The following is a 17,409-nucleotide window of genomic DNA, read 5'->3' on the forward strand; positions in this document are numbered from 1 at the left end:
CAAGCATTTCACTACACCCGCAATAACATTTGCTAATCACGTGTATGTGACCAATAACATTTGCTAATCACGTGTATGTGACCAATAACATTTGCTAATCACGTGTATGTGACCAATAACATTCCATTTGCTTGCTGTGCTCGTGAAGCAAATTAGCTGTCGCTAATTTTGCTGAACAAGTTGTGTAGGTTTTTCTCCACATACTGAGCATGGTCTTTAGTGTGTGTGTGCGAGCTTCAATGCCATACAACTCTCCTTCCGTGGCCTCCAATTGCTCTTAAATACAAGTAAAACTAAATGCATGCTCTTTAACCGATGGCTGCCTGCACCTGTCCGCCCATCCAACATCACTACTCTGGACGGCTCTGACTTATGTGGACAACTACAAATACCTAGATGTCTGTTTAGACCGTAAACTCTCCTTCCAGACTCACATCAAACATCTCCAATACAAAGTTAAATCTAGAATCGGCTTCCTATTTCACAACAAAGCAACCTTCACTCATGCTGCCAAACATACCCTTGTCAGTTGGCGTGTATTTATCAGTTGGCGTGTATTTATCAGTTGGCGTGTATTTATCAGTTGGCGTGTATTTGTCAGTTGGCGTGTATTTGTCGGTTGGTGTGTATTTGTCAGTTGGCGTGTATTTGTCAGTTGGCGTGTATTTGTCAGTTGGCGTGTATTTGTCAGTTGGCGTGTATTTGTCAGTTGGTGTGTATTTGTCGGTTGGTGTGTATTTGTTGGCTGGTGTGTATTTGTTAGCTGGTGTGTATTTGTCAGTTGGCGTGTATTTGTCAGCTGGCGTGTATTTGTCGGTTGGTGTGTATTTGTCAGTTGGCGTGTATTTGTCAGTTGGCGTGTATTTGTCAGTTGGCGTGTATTTGTCGGTTGGTGTGTATTTGTCAGTTGGCGTGTATTTGTCGGCTGGCGTGTATTTGTTGGTTGGTGTGTATTTGTTAGCTGGTGTGTATTTGGCAGTTGGCGTGTATTTGTCAGCTGGCGTGTATTTGTCGGTTGGTGTGTATTTGTCGGTTGGTGTGTATTTGTCAGTTGGCGTGTATTTGTCAGTTGGCGTGTATTTGTCAGCTGGCGTGTATTTGTCGGTTGGTGTGTATTTGTCAGTTGGCGTGTATTTGTCAGTTGGCGTGTATTTGTCAGCTGGCGTGTATTTGTCAGCTGGCGTGTATTTGTCGGTTGGTGTGTATTTGTCGGTTGGTGTGTATTTGTCGGTTGGTGTGTATTTGTCAGTTGGCGTGTATTTGTCAGTTGGTGTGTATTTGTCGGTTGGTGTGTATTTGTCGGTTGGTGTGTATTTGTCAGTTGGTGTGTATTTGTCAGCTGGCGTGTATTTGTCAGCTGGCGTGTATTTGTCAGCTGGCGTGTATTTGTCAGCTGGCGTGTATTTGTCAGCTGGCGTGTATTTGTCAGCTGGCGTGTATTTGTCAGCGTGTATTTGTCAGCTGGCGTGTATTTGTCAGCTGGCGTGTATTTGTCAGCTGGCGTGTATTTGTTAGCTGGTGTGTATTTGGCATGCTACAGTTAGGCCCTAAAGCTGAGGCTACACACTAACGCCAGATACAGAGAACAAAATATAAACCTCAGTGTATCCTATAGATATCAACTGCACAGTAATTAGACATTCATGGATTTTTAATGCATTGTTTTAACTTTATTCAACCCCCCCCCCACACTTCATCCACACAATATTTCATGACCGTAAACCCACCTGCCCTTTGGATATGACTGCGGGTAATGAGTCAACCCGCACATCACTAGTGTGTGTGTGGTTGTGTACTTTTTGGATGGAAAATGTACTTGCTACGGCTGTGATATGTGGTTGTCTCACCCAGCTATCTTACGATGAACGGCTAAATGACTAAAATGTGAAATGCAATGTGTGTGTTGCTCACAGAGGGAGAACCGTCGGCTGCAGGAGGCCAGCATGCGTCTGGAGCAGGAGAACGATGACCTGGCCCATGAGCTGGTGACCAGTAAGATCGCCCTGCGGACTGACCTGGACCAGGCGGAAGACAAGGCAGACGTGCTGAACAAGGAGCTGCTCTGCACCAAACAGCGCCTGGTGGAGACGGAGGAGGAGAAGAGGAGGCAGGCGGAGGAGACGGCACAGGTTACACAGCTCCCAGTCACACACATGCAAGTGCTTTGGGAGAAGAGAAGCCCAGGTGACTGAAGTAGCAACTGTTTTACGATCATAGCTAATGTGTGGTTGCCATCTTGCCGTGTCTGTCCAGATTAAAGAGGTGTTCAGGAGAGAGCTGGAGAAAGCAGAGTCAGAGATCAAGAAAACTACAGCTATCATCACGGAATACAAACAGGTAGGATCCAGAGACACGTAAGAGAGGAGAACAGTGTGTATGGTCTACGTCACAACCTTGCCAGTAGCTGATTAGCTTTGTGTGGGTGGGGAGATCGGTGCTTCTATGATGTTTGGTTTTTCACCTGCGATATTCTCTGGAAGCAGCAGCACTATTTCATGTCCAAGACACATTTCCCCTCGGGAGAAAGTCAATCCTAATCCTACGATGTCCCCTAAAATCCCATTCAATCCTAATTTGAGATGCGTCTTCTGTATGTTCTGGTGTATCTGAAAGGTCACTGAACCTGTCCAGGTAATATGTAGTAGCTTAGTAAACACGCAGTCCTTCCTGTGTGTTCCCAGATCTGTTCTCATCTCAGCACCAGGCTAGAGAAGCAGCAGGCTGCCACCAAGGAGGAGCTGGACATCATCAAGGTAGGACAGGATCTGTGTATGGCATCTGTCATGTCATTATTATTAGGTGGTATGAAGAAGGGTTCTAGTAGTGTTGGAATAAAAGCCCATCACTGCTGTGGCGATAAAATGTTTTTGTCCGTAATGCTAATGTGGTTATGGACTCATTGCAAAGGAAAATGGAAATATAATATATTTCAGTGTGTCTGTGTAAGTATACATCTTATTACCATCTTACTCTTACTATATATAGTATTTATGTTGTGTATACATACTTTATATTTTCATTACCATTACATTACATTCTGGACACACCTACTCATTCAAGGGTTGTTCTTTATTTTTTTACTGTTTTCTACATTGTAGAAGTGAAGACATCAAAACTATGAAATAACACATATGGAATCATGTAGTAACTAAAGTGTTTAAAAAATATTCAAAGTAGCCACCCTTTGCCTTGATGACAGCTTTGCACACTCTTGGCATTCTCTCAACCAGCTTCATGAGGAATGCTTTTCCAACAGTCTTGAAGGAGTTCCTACATATGCTGTGGGAACTCCTTCAAGACTGTTGGCTGCTTTTCCTTCACTCTATGGTCCAAACCATCTCAATTGGGTTGAGGTCAGGTGATTGTGTTGGCCAGCTTATCTGATGCAGAACTCCATCACTCTCCTTGGTCAAATAGCTCTTACACAGCCTGTAGGTGTTTTGGGTAATTGTCCTGTTGAAAAACAAATGATAGTCTGACTAAGCGCAAACCAGATGGGATGGCATATATCTGCAGAATGCTGTGGTAGCCATGCTGGTTAAGTGTGCCTTGAATTATAAATAAATCACTGACAGTGTCACCAGCAAAGCACCCCCACACCACCTCCATGCTTCACGGTGGGAACCACACATGCGGAGATCATCCATTCACCAACTCTATGTCTCACAAAGACATGGCGGTTGGAACCAAAATCTCGAATTTGGACTCATCAGACCAAAGGACAGGTTTCCACCGGTCTAATGTCCATTGCTCGTGTTTCATGGCCCAAGCAAGTCGTCTTCTTATTGGTGTCCTTTAGTAGTAGTTTCTTTGCAGGAATTCTACCATGAAGGCCTGATTCACACACTCCTCTGAACAGTTGATGAACTTTCTCTTTGCTTATTTGAGCTGTTCTTGCCATAATATGGATTTGGTCTTTTACCAAATAGGGCTATCTTCTGTATACCACCTCTACCTTGTCACAACACAACTGATTGTCTCAAACGCATTAAGAAGGAAGGAAAGAAATTCCACAATTTTTAACAAGGCACACCTGTTAATTGAAATGCATTTCAGGTGACTACCTCATGAAGCTGGTTGAGAAAATGCCAAGAGTATACTTTATATATAGTCTTTATGTTGTGTATACTTACTTTTGTATAAATAGTGTATGTGGACACCACTTGAAATCAGTGGATTCTGCTATTTCAGCCACACCTGCTGCTGACAGGTGTATAAAATCGAGCACCAAGCTATGAAATCTCCATTGACAAACTTTGGCAGTAGAATGGCCTTACTGAAGAGCTCAGTGAATTTAAATGTGGCACCGTCATAGGATGACACCTTTCCAACAAGTCAGTTCGTCAGATGTCTGCCCTGCTAGAGCTGCCTCGGTCAACTATAAGTTCTGTCAAGTGGAAATGTCTAGGCGCAACAACGACTTAGCCGCGAAGTGATAGGCTACACAAGCACACAGAGCGGGAATGCTTAGTGCTGAAACGTGTAAAAATCATGTGTCCTCTGTTGCAACACTCACTACTGAGTTCCAAACTGCCTCTGGAAGCAACGTCAGCACAAGAACTGTTCATCGGGAGCTTATTGAAATTGATTTCCATGGCCGAGCAGACGCAGACAAGCAGAATATCTCCATGTGCAATGCCAAGCATTGGCTAGAGTGGTTTAAAGCTTGCCACCATTGGACTCTGGAGCAGTGGAAATGTGTTCTTTGGAGTGATGAATCGCCTTTACCATCTGGCTGTCCAACAGACAAATCTGGGTTTGGCGGACGCCAGGAGAACGCTACCTGCCCCAATGTATAATGGCAACTGTATCGTTTGGTGGATGAGGAATAATGGTCTGGTGCTGGTTTTCATGGTTCGGGCCCCTTAGTTTCAGGGAAGGAAAATCTTAACATACAGCATAAAATGACACTGTAGATGATTCTGTGCTTCCAACTTTGTGGGAAAAGTTTGGGGAAGGACCTTTCCTGTTTCAGCATGACAATGCTCCCAAGCACAAAGCGAGGTCCATACAGAAATGGTTTGTCGAGATCAATGTGGAAGAACTTGACTGGCCTGCACAGAGCCCTGACCTCAACCCCATCGAAGACCTTTGGGATGAATTGGAACGCCGACTGCGAGCCAGGCCTAATCGCCCAACATCGGTGCCCGACCTCACTAATGCTCTTGTGGCTGAATGGAAGCAAGTCCCCGCAGCAATGTTCCAACATCTAGTGGAAGCCTTCCCAAAAGAGTGGAGGCTGTTTTTGCAGCAAAAGGGGAACCAACTTCATTTTAATGCCCATGATTTTGGAATAAGATGTTCGATGAGTAGGTGTCCACATATTTTTGGTCAGGTTGTGTAGCTCCAGTAGATTGATATGTGTGCTTCTCTCTTTGCCTGCCTGCCTCTGCAGAGTAAGGTGATGGCGTGTGAACGCTGCAGGGAGGTGTTCAGTAAAGAAGGGCCTCTCCAGATGCCCGCTCCCAGCAGAGACAACAGGAACAGTGAGCTGGACGAGGAGAAGGACTCCCTGAAGTCCCAGCTCAGAGAACTGGAGCTAGAGTTGGCCCAGACCAAACTACAGCTGGTAGAGGCCAAGTGTAAGATCCAGGTCAGATACCACGGAGGATAAGCAGCACGCACGCACGCACGCACACACACACACACACACACACAGAAACACACACAGAAACACACACAGAAACACACACACACACACACACACACACAGAAACAGTTGCAAACACACACACACACACACACACACACACACAGAAACAGTTGCACACACACAAACACAGACATACAAACACACAGAATCACATGCACGAACACACACACCCACTAAAACACACAGAAACATACACACACACACACACTCTCACTCCGTGTAGTATAATAAAGTAGTACACATACACACCTTCTGTTCAAGCCATTGGATGTGCTGCTTTTGTGTTCCATCCCTTTTTGACTATTCATTATTATGGTGACTGACTGTTCATGTTGCTATGGTGACTAATATTGATGATTATTATAGTGACTGACTGTTCATGTTGCTATGGTGACTAATATTGATGATTATTATAGTGACTGACTGTTCATGTTGCTATGGTGACTAATATTGATGATTATTATAGTGACTGACTGTTCATGTTGCTATGGTGACTAATATTGATGATTATTATAGTGACTGACTGTTCATGTTGCTATGGTGACTAATATTGATGATTATTATAGTGACTGACTGTTCATGTTGCTATGGTGACTAATATTGATGATTATTATAGTGACTGACTGTTCATGTTGCTATGGTGACTAATATTGATGATTATTATAGTGACTGCCTGGTCATGTTGCTATGGTGACTAATACTGATGATTATTATAGTGACTGACTGGTCATGTTGCTATGGTGACTAAAATTGATGATTATTATAGTTACTGACTGTTCATGTTGCTATGGTGACTAATATTGATGATTATTATAGTGACTGCCTGGTCATGTTGCTATGTTGACTAATATTGATGATTATTATAGCGACTGACTGGTCATGTTGCTATGGTGACTAATATTGATGATTATTATAGTGACTGACTGGTCATGTTGCTATGTTGACTAATATTGATGATTATTATAGCGACTGACTGGTCATGTTGCTATGGTGACTAATACTGATGATTATTATAGTGACTGACTGGTCATGTTGCTATGGTGACTATTTATTCCTTTGTTCTGTCCGTCCTCAGGAGTTGGAGCACCAGAGGGGAGTCCTGATGAACGAGATCCAAGCGGCCAAAAATTCCTGGTTCAGCAAGACCCTGGGCTCCCTGAAGAGCTCTACGGGCAGCACCTCCCAGCCCCCCTCCTCCCCCAAAGATGGGCCCCTGTAGGCCTCTACACAGACCACCTTGGCTGGGGGGGGGTTCTGGAGGTCCGGAGAAGAGTCTACAGTATGCACAGGCGAGCTTATGAACACTACCTGAATAACACCTGAGACGATGCACTATTCCCTTTCCAGGGGTGGAAGACAGCCACAGGACAAGGCCAGCCCTCTACACATCTTCCTCTCTCTCAAACTCACCCACTTTTCCACTGGACCAGCCAACCACCCTTCTTCGCTAGAGCTTTGATGGAAAAATGACATGTCGTCATTCGTGTTGTGTGGAACCAAGATGGAGAATGACTGGTAAATCTAGTGTGGGTTGTCATTTACACTGTTGGCCGGGCTCCTAGCTGTCTTCAAAAAGCCAATCATTTTGTCTTTGAAGTGAGAGATTAGCGGAGTACTACAGGAACTCTGGTCCTTATAACACCAAGGTGGACATTCAATAAAACCGCTCTGCCCACTGGTGATATATTGCTACTGCTGAGTGATATAAAATATATATAGCCTATCAGCAGGTTATGTGGCTAACTGATATTATGAGAAATCTTAAGTGCTCTAGCAGTCTTGACCCTGACTTGTAAGGATCACGCGACAGCTACATGCAGTAGTTGACAGGCTAGGAATACGTATTTGCTCCTTAAAAAAGGCAACTACTACAGGACACATCTTCCGCATAACACATCTTTACAGCTCAATGAAAGGGGCGTACTGCATTCAGAATCTAAAAACGACATCTTGTTTGTCCTTTATAGTAATATTACGTAAACTATGTTGTCCTATAAATGTGTATAACTCATTATTGATCTTTTTTTTTTATCTTGTACAGTTCTAAAACAAATAAGAAACGATAAGAAAAAAATAATAATTTTGAATTTGAATGTGGAGGTAATTAAGCACAGTGTGAAAGATCTGGGTCAAGTTCAAATGTCGGGAGAACCAAAGTGACATTCCTACTGGACTGTTTCATTCCTGCTTCTATAACACCATAGCCTCGTTCAATCAGACTGAACACTGGGCTCACTATTGTTTTTAAAGGTGCAGCGTAGTCTTCAATATGGTTTAACCGGGCTAAAAACTCAAAGGTATACATAAAGCCTATCCACCACGTTAGGACCTACTGAGCTACTTATTCCACTGGACTGAGCTCAAATTTCAACTTCAAGTCATCGTGTGTCACTCAAGTCCTTGCACAGATCGTTCCATTGATCAGAGTAAAGCATGAACCAATCCTGAAGACAGGAGGTAACCTCATTCTAACGTAATATTTATGAAGGGCTCCCCCATCTCTCTTCTATTGTTAGCAGTCATTGGAGTACTCCATCTATGCTACTTGGCTGCTTTAACTGTCTCCATTTAACTCAGCCCAACTGCACCTTTACAAACCCTGACACTCACCTAACCATAACTTGTAAAGTGCGGTAGTTGAATATAGAACAGACATGGCTCCCAATAACATATGAAATGTCATGATGAACCAATGAAATGGCAGAATAGAAGGGCATTCTTATAAAATAGACTGAGACCGTGAGGTGTGCAACAAGTAATTGAACATTCCAAAATGTCTATCCAAGCCAAGGTGCCCATGAGGGTTAACATATGATGGAAAGACTCAATGGCCATGCAGTATAACATATGATGGAAAGACTCAATGGCCATGCAGTATAACATATGATGGAAAGACTCAATGGCCATGCAGTATAACATATGATGGAAAGACTCAATGGCCATGCAGTATAACATATGATGGAAAGACTCACTCAATAGCAATGGGGATTAACATACAATGGAAAGACATTCAATAGCAGCGCACTCATTACACTATGTTTTCTAGAGCCATATTAATGCATGTTTGTGCTGTGGACAGCTTCCAACAGACCTGCCATGAACCACCGCTTTGGCCTCTATTAGAAGCACTGTAGCGTTGGATTCACCCTTTGGACAAAGACCGAGAGCGCTTGTATACCTATACGTGTGTGTCCTGCACTGACTGGTTCCAGGTGAAATGGTTTCTTCACAACTTAGTGACTGTTGTTGTCTAAGGCCCAGAACTATGTCGATGAAATAATTAGAATTAAGCCATCTCAGTATATTATACTCCCAAAAGATTGTCACCTGTGCTATGGCATTCCTGTCTGCCATTTTAAGACCAGGATGGATGCGAGTAGGCAGGGACGCTACAGATGGATCCGGGGGTTACGTCACATTTCTGAACCTGCTTCCTTTCCTTGTCTCCTTTCCTTTGTGACCACTGATCTGAAAAACCGCAACAGTTGAAAGTAATATGATGGATGCCTGTCCAGGTGTTTCACAATGGAAAGGCAGAGAAATAAGGTAGCCAGTTAAGAATATTAGGACACAGCCATGTTGTTAGGTGTGTTAAATGAACAGCATGTCTTTCATATGTGTCACATGCTGTGTAATGGGTTCAAAGTGCTTCAGCCAGAGTCCTATCAAGTTTTACAAGGCTCAAGGCCTCTGTGTATGTTTGCTATGTGCACTAACATTGCGTCAATATTTTAAACACTATTTTAAGTTAATTTGTACTCATAAGTTATTCAGAGAGAAAACCTAATTTCTTTTCTTCCTAATTTTCTGTTGCTGAGAAGACAGTGGCCAAATTATAATCCAACTACAACGATCCAAAACAAATAACTTCAGATTCACAATATTGTACAGTTATGCTATACTTCAACAGTTGTTCTGCTTTAGTTTCCAACATGGGGGAGTTGTCCTTCCCTGTTCCTCGTCATTCCCATGTGAATCTGTGACATGCTGTAACTCTAATGGTATTTTCTGCACAGTAATCGTCTGACGTACATCAATAAAATTCCGTTCTCTGTCCACTGATTTACTGTTCTTTCAATGCTTATTGTATTTTCCTTAAATCAGATCAAATGTATGTGTGAGGTGAGATTCTCATATTTAAACCAAATCAAATAAAGGAGAGCAGCACGCTCCAGGAGCTCAGATGAGAGCTCTCCTTTATTTTGTTTAAGTGTTCCACTCCGCTAGCCAGCACCTCGCCTAAATAGGTGTGCGTTTCTTTTGCGTCTAGAGATTCTCATATTGGCAGTTTGTTATAAAACGGATAACTCTTCCAGGCTAATATTGGGCTTCTAAATAAATGTTTTATTCATTTTATGTCATCACACAGCAACTACCATCTTGGATGGATGCTGTGTTAAATATTTCTGTAGAATACAAGACAATCCAATTGATTTAGATTATTGTGATATGATCAAACATACAAAATGTATAGACCTGTACATCTTCAATACATTCCCCTCTTATGACCGTTAAATCAATCTCATGTCTAAAATATGTCACCTTCAATAGGTAGGCTACAATTATTAGAATGAATGAAAACAGTTAACACTGTTAACTACACCCCCCTCCCAACCCACAAATAAACCAACACTGTTAACTACACCCCCCTCCCAACCCCCAAATAAACCAACACTGTTAACTACACCCCCAACCCCCAAATAAACCAACACTGTTAACTACACCCCCTCCCAACCCCCAAATCAACCAACACTGTTAACTACACCCCCTCCCAACCCCCAAATAAACCAACACTGTTAACTACACCCCCTCCCAACCCCCAAATAAACCAACACTGTTAACTACACCCCCTCCCAACCCCCAAATAAACCAACACTGTTAACTACACCCCCTCCCAACCCACAAATAAACCAACACTGTTAACTACACCCCCTCCCAACCCCCAAATAAACCAACACTGTTAACTACACCCCCTCCCAACCCACAAATAAACCAACACTGTTAACTACACCCCTCCCAACCCACAAATAAACCAACACTGTTAACTACACCCCCTCCCAACCCACAAATAAACCAACACTGTTAACTACACCCCCTCCCAACCCCCAAATAAACCAACACTGTTAACTACACCCCCTCCCAACCCCAAATAAACCAACACTGTTAACTACACCCCCTCCCGACCCCCAAATAAAGCATTTGTAAGCAATAATTCTAAGTAAAATAGCCATACTTTATACATTTCATTGGTGTAAATGAATGGTTTTATACATTTATGGACATGTCAGCAGTATAATGCAGGCTTACTATTTGGCAATGTTAGAGTGAGAATACAAGATAGCAGGTGAAGATTGGCCCTTGAAATTGACTATTTTAATGACACTCATTTGATCAGTTATTTGAGTTCCATTGAGAAAAGCCCTTAGCCAATGAAAACGAGGGTTCGCCTCGCAGGCCACTTACAATATGATTCTGTTGCAGAAATGCTGTGCTTTGCCTCATAACCTCACCTCGTCCAACAGTTTCTTTACAGGTTTTGCCATTACTGGGTTGGAAGTCCCTGCACACAGAGGTAGAGTGGTAGCTCCAGTGAGGTCGTAGAGATGAGGTGAATATGATGTGCGTTCCATCAGCAGATGGGTAACTACCCAATCATTTTTTTACAACCAATGAATGAAGGGGAAATTGGTTTGAGCCACAAATAAGCTATTCTGGTCAGTCATGTAAATTTCCAGAGGAATAAAAGTGCAGTTTGACTTAAATAGTAAACGATTAGCAGTGTGAATGCTTTTTGTTGTAATCTATGTAGATTAATCAATGTATACAGTGCAAATATTAGATCAATACCATTATTGCAAAATAAACATTACAATACACCTTGACTACATTCATAAGCTCACAAATACAATATCTTTACTACCCGAATGAGAGGATTATGTGTATGCATTCACAGATTTGCATATGAAGTCTGTAGATTCCAACATTGAATTGTAGAAAGGTGTAGAGAATACAAAGTATGTGGCCTTAGAAGTAAAATAGTTCAGAGGGGCCTTGTCCAGTTCAGAGGGGCCTTGTCCAGTTCAGAGAGGCCTTGTCCTGTTCAGAGAGGCCTTGTCCTGTTCAGAGGGGCCTTGTCCTGTTCAGAGGGGCCTTGTCCTGTTCAGAGGGGCCTTGTCCTGTTCAGAGGGGCCTTGTCCTGTTCAGAGGGGCCTTGTCCTGTTCAGAGGGGCCTTGTCCTGTTCAGAGGGGCCTTGTCTTGAAAAGCAATGAAAATTAAGAGGTTAAAGGAACTTGGAAACCAGGTTTAGACCAAAGTTACAAGTTAATTTGCAAATTGGTTATGAGTATCCAAACTCGTTACGCACAGAGAGGAACAATAAATATCAAGGGAAGTATAGTAGTCGTTTGTCCCCGGTCTAAACCGATACAGATATGACGAGATTAGACATCCATTCTCCCTCTCATCCTTCCTCCTCCATGTTGTCATCTACCATCTCACCTGACTCTCACAATGACGTCGGCCATTTTAGGACAACAGTAGGTGAGGAGCTCGTACTGTTTGGTACCTGCCACTCACTCATTGACACTGTGCCGTTTTGCTGCCAGACTCTACCCCCATGGAAAATCTGTTGCCAAGGTTTTTGGGGCTCGGGGGAGTGTTCAAGACCGGGGAGGACGGCTCCCGCTTGGTGGTGGTGGAGTCCACCGAGGAGCAGCTCTTCTGGGGCACCCTAGGCCGTACCACTGCGGTCTTGGGGATGACCGACATCTGTCTCTGCCCATCAACTCCCCTTAGCGGGGGCCTGGTGGGTGGACGGGAGGGGAAGAGACCCCCAGCCAGTAGAGGAGGGTTGGTGGTGGAGGGTATGGGGCAGCGTGGCGGGAGGGGCGGGGGGCACTGGTCGTCCTCCTGGGTCTGGGAAGTTTCCGTTCCCTGGCAGGCCTGGCCCTCCAGGGAGTCCTGGGGAGGGTCCTGCTGCATGCTGCTCTGCCTGGAGGTGGTCTTGTCAGAGCCGGGCATATCGCAGCTGTCCGTGCGCCGCCGGGAGCCCTCGTGCATACGGCTGGTGGCCACCACAGCCTTCATGATAGCCTGCAGTCAGAGAAACATGGCACACCGCTGTCAGTCACCAAGCCTGCCTCAGAGACGAGGCATACAGCTGTACTTCAGCCAGAATCTGAATGTCAATGTAACAATAGTGGTGATTAGGTTCATGCATTCCATTCAAGACAATGGTTGGGCCACAAGCTTACATTTCCCAAGAGGATCAGGACGGCATACAATAATTTGAACTGCAATTTTTGTTGATGTCTATTGTCGTAAGAAATGCATTACTCTGAGTGAGGGCTCAATTCAATCTGTGTTGCTGATGTTCAGAGTTATAGCGCAATTGAAATTTAAAGGCATTGTTCCCGCGTTCGCAGAGACTGCATTCAGTCAACTTAATCAGAAATGTACTTTCAATCTCGCTATAATAATCATTTTGGGGGTGCTTATATTTGTCCTGTTACCCACGTGTAATGGAAATGTGTTTCTTGCATATCCCACCTCCCCCTGAGTTACCAACAGAGAGTGGCAGGTCTCAGCCAGGCTCACCATTGTCCAGTGGCCCTCGAGCAATTGGAGTTAGGTGCCTTGCTCAAGGGTACAGCGACAGAAGTGTCACCTTGTCGGCTCCGGGATTCAAACCTACAACCTTTCAGTTTCTAGCCCAATGCTCTAACCTCGAGGCTACCTGACACCCTGTAACACTGAACTTCAGTGATACGGATTGAATCGAGCCCTACATTTTTTCAAATTAATGGTCAAGTTTTTATTATTCAAAAATATTATAGCACTCTTGATGCTATCATCAAGCCCCTCGCTCACCTTGAGTTTGCGCCGGGCGTTGAACTCCTGTAGCTTCCTCTGAGTCGTGTCCATGTGGGAGAAACGGGCAGCCTTGCCCAGTACCCAGGGGTGCTCCAGAGCCTCCTTCACCGTCAGCCTCTTGTGGGGGTCCTGCACTATCAGCTTACTGACCTGAGGGGACACCCAACGGGAGAGAGGTTATTTTTGACTTAGTTGACCTTGTGGCAGCAATGGAATAGTCCCAAAGGTGCAAACCCCAAATAAAATTTAGCACAACTCGAATATTAAAAGTATTTTACATGTATTTGACCCAGGTCTGATAAAGACAGTAATTGTGTAAAGAAAGAACATTTATTAAATTAAATGTGCTGAAGCAAAGTTGATTGAATCCGGCCCGGAGCAAAACTAAATGGAGGTGTCAGGTAGCCTAGTGGTTAGAGCGTTGGATTAGTAATCAGAAGGTTGCAAGATTGAATCCCCGAGCTGACAAGGTAAAAATCTGTCGTTCTGCACCTGAACAAGGCAGTTAACCCACTGTTCCTAGGCCGTCATTGAAAATAAGAATTTGTTCTTAACTGACTTGCCTAGTTAAATAAAGGTAATAAAAAAATAAAAATTACAAACTTTTACAAACCTAACGTCTTACAGTACTGTATAACATCTTATATTTGGCATATACGGGTCATTCTTGAATTACTATGGCATTTGGGAAACTACATTTTTCTATATATTGTTTTTATTTAAATGTATTTGGGTACTTCCTCCCATTCTAAATCAACTAATTAGGTAGCTTGTGGGTCTTTGTAGTGGTAGCTTAATGACTTCAAATAATTTTTACCATTATGATAACATTGTCCAACCAGTAGGAGTCGTAACACCAACGATGGCAACACCAACGATGGTAACACCAATGATGGTAGCACCAATTAAACATTTTTAAATAATTTTCTGAAATGGAGGCTCAAAATTCTCAAATCTAAGGTCATCAACCCAAGCAAAAACATTTACTAAAGTGATATGATTAATCATTTTGCTCACAATGTTATTTATCTTTATTTAAATTGACACCAAGTGAGGCTTTGGATTTAGACACACCACATGATCAATGGAATCATCACATTTATGACATCATTTTCTTTAATATAGACCCCTCCCCCAATAAGTTTGCCACTTGAGATGATGCTCAAGATCCTTGTATATCTTTGTAATCAGTGATTTTCAAGGCGGTAACAACAATGACATAACACTGAAGGAAACACACTATACTAGTAACAAAAAATAAGTGTTTTAATAGTCTTCTTTGTTTTTATTGATCTATACAATATCTTACATACTAGCATTCAAAATAATAGATATCTCTAAATCCCCCAAAACATGTCACTACACATCTACACATCACTACTGGGACAAGCAAATTTGCTTACCAAGAACACTTTCAACAATGCATAAACATAAGGTTTTGCAGTATAAAGGACTTGCATTATGTTTTACCTCTGATTAACAGTTGAATATAAACAAAACATGTATGATATGTCGAGGCTACCTGCCGCCCCTGTAAGGACACAGCTCAAATATTCCCACCCCTCCCATCTGAGCACTAGCGAGCTGATATAAGACAGGTGAAATACCAAATATCTGGCTGTAATGCCTCAATCACACCGACAGCGTCACTGCGCAAAATGGTACGCAGCATCATCTGCATATGTGTGCAACAACAGTTCAACATTCACCTTCTACCGTTTCTGTCAAGCCTTCTACACATACATTCAATAAATCCAACGTACGCACCACACCATACTGCAACGCAATGCTGCAACGCAATGCTGCAACGCTAACGCAGCGTTCAATTGGAAATTAATGTACTTCTGTACCAAAATGCAATGACGCTGTCTGTGTGATCAAGGCATAACAGGTCAAAGTTGCCAAAAAATGTGCGTTTGACACTAGTGCAGCCTTAACGCCAGTCGAAAATAGAGCCCCAAGTATTAAAAGGTATTGTAATCAATACCAAACAGCCTTTGTACATACATTTACATAATTGTCAAAGAAAGCAATAATGTTTATAAGCAGACCTTCAAATATAGTATAAGTGTTTCTCATAATAAAAGCCTCTGTTTTAAGTAAACGGTGGAACCCACCAAGTCCTTCGCGTTGAGGGAGACCTCGTCCCACCAGGGGGAGACAAACTCATAGTCGCAGTTTAGGATGCGGCTGTACATGTACTGGTCTCCCCTCGGATCGAAGAATGGTTCGAACCCACACAACCTGAGGGGAGAGGCAACATTTCCCTTGAATTATTTATTTGTTTCACCACTCTCACTTGATTTAAAGACGGATACGGGACAGTTTCAGACAAAAGACCTCTAATAGACTTGCATATTACATCCAGAATCCATAGGAAAAAGGGGAATATCTAAGGTTACATTAGCTGCAATACTGTGATGAGAGGACTTCAATTTGTCATAAAATTGCCAGCTACCCACGGAGTACACGCAGATCTTGGGCAAGCTTTTAAAGTGTAGTCTTTTAACTCACAAGATGTACAGGATCACTCCCACAGACCACATGTCCACTTCAGGACCATAGGCATTGCCTCTGAGGATCTCTGGAGCTGCAGGGCGAGACATGGGGAGGGAGGGATGGAGAGGGAGCTATCAGCTCCCACACAGGACAGCTCATCCTGATAAACACACTATGAACTATGAATGTTATTTCCTTGAAAGCTGCACTCTGTAGCCTCCATTAAACATTTCAGGCCCTGATCCCGGGCCTGGTCTAGTGGTAGTGCTGCTGCCTCCATTAAACCTTTCAGCCCTGATCCCGGGCCTGGTCTAGTGGTAGTGCTGCTGCCTCCATTAAAACTTTCAGCCCTGATCCCGGGGCTGGTCTAGTGGTAGTGCTGCAGCCTCCAATAAACCTTTCAGCCCTGATCCCGGGCCTGGTCTAGTGGTAGTGCTGCAGCCTCCATTAAACCTTTCAGCCCTGATCCCGGGCCTGGTCTAGTGGTAGTGCTGCAGCCTCCAATAAACCTTTCAGCCCTGATCCCGGGCCTGGTCTAGTGGTAGTGCTGCAGCCTCCATTAAACCTTTCAGCCCTGATCCCGGGCCTGGTCTAGTGGTAGTGCTGCAGCCTCCATTAAACCTTTCAGCCCTGATCCCGGGCCTGGTCTAGTGGTAGTGCTGCAGCCTCCATTAAACCTTTCAGGCCTGATCCCGGGCCTGGTCTAGTGGCAGTGCTGCAGCCTCCATTAAACCTTTCGGCCCTGATCCCGGGGCTGGTCTAGTGGTAGTGCTGCAGCCTCCATTAAACCTTTCAGCCCTGATCCCGGGGCTGGTCTAGTGGTAGTGCTGCAGCCTCCATTAAACATTTCAGCCCTGATCCCGGGGCTGGTCTAGTGGAAGTGCTGCAGCCTCCATTAAACCTTTCAGCCCTGATCCCGGGCCTGGTCTAGTGGTAGTGCTGCAGCCTCCATTAAACCTTTCAGCCCTGATCCCGGGGCTGGTCTAGTGGTAGTGCTGCAGCCTCCATTAAAACTTTCAGCCCTGATCCCGGGCCTGGTCTAGTGGTAGTGCTGCAGCCTCCATTAAACCTTTCAGCCCTGATCCCGGGCCTGGTCTAGTGGTAGTGCTGCTTCCTCCATTAAAACTTTCAGCCCTGATCCCGTGCCTGGTCTAGTGGTAGTGCTGCAGCCTCCATTAAACCTTTCAGCCCTGATCCCGCGGCTGGTCTAGTGGTAGTGCTGCAGCCTCCATTAAACCTTTCAGCCCTGATCCCGGGGCTGGTCTAGTGGTAGTGCTGCAGCCTCCAATAAACCTTTCAGCCCTGATCCCGGGCCTGGTCTAGTGGTAGTGCTGCAGCCTCCAATGAACCTTTCGGCCCTGATCCCGGGCCTGGTCTAGTGGTA

At 44.1% G+C, this 17,409-nt stretch overlaps 2 protein-coding genes across 2 annotated transcripts in view; one reads left to right on the forward strand and one right to left on the reverse strand.

The window, feature by feature from the left end:
• The window catches only part of LOC115109083 (rab GTPase-activating protein 1-like), a 159,488-nt gene extending 149,779 nt beyond the window's left edge, over nucleotides 1-9,709 (forward strand). Inside the window, 5 exon segments of the mRNA XM_029633663.2 lie at nucleotides 1,914-2,129; nucleotides 2,254-2,337; nucleotides 2,682-2,753; nucleotides 5,396-5,593; nucleotides 6,729-9,709. Of these exon segments, the coding sequence (XP_029489523.1) occupies nucleotides 1,914-2,129; nucleotides 2,254-2,337; nucleotides 2,682-2,753; nucleotides 5,396-5,593; nucleotides 6,729-6,872 (714 nt within the window). The 3' untranslated portion in view covers nucleotides 6,873-9,709.
• Nucleotides 9,710-10,998: 1,289 nt separating this feature from the next.
• LOC115109085 (calcium/calmodulin-dependent protein kinase type IV-like) overlaps nucleotides 10,999-17,409 on the reverse strand; it is a 33,200-nt gene continuing 26,789 nt past the window's right edge. The window contains exons 8-11 of the mRNA XM_029633669.2: nucleotides 16,041-16,116; nucleotides 15,644-15,770; nucleotides 13,524-13,676; nucleotides 10,999-12,746 (exon numbers count right to left, since the gene is read on the reverse strand). Of these exons, the coding sequence (XP_029489529.1) occupies nucleotides 12,231-12,746; nucleotides 13,524-13,676; nucleotides 15,644-15,770; nucleotides 16,041-16,116 (872 nt within the window). The 3' untranslated portion in view covers nucleotides 10,999-12,230. The remainder of the gene's footprint in view (nucleotides 12,747-13,523; nucleotides 13,677-15,643; nucleotides 15,771-16,040; nucleotides 16,117-17,409) is intronic.

This window comes from Oncorhynchus nerka, linkage group LG25 (assembly GCF_034236695.1).
Source record: "Oncorhynchus nerka isolate Pitt River linkage group LG25, Oner_Uvic_2.0, whole genome shotgun sequence".
NCBI lineage: Eukaryota > Metazoa > Chordata > Actinopteri > Salmoniformes > Salmonidae > Oncorhynchus > Oncorhynchus nerka.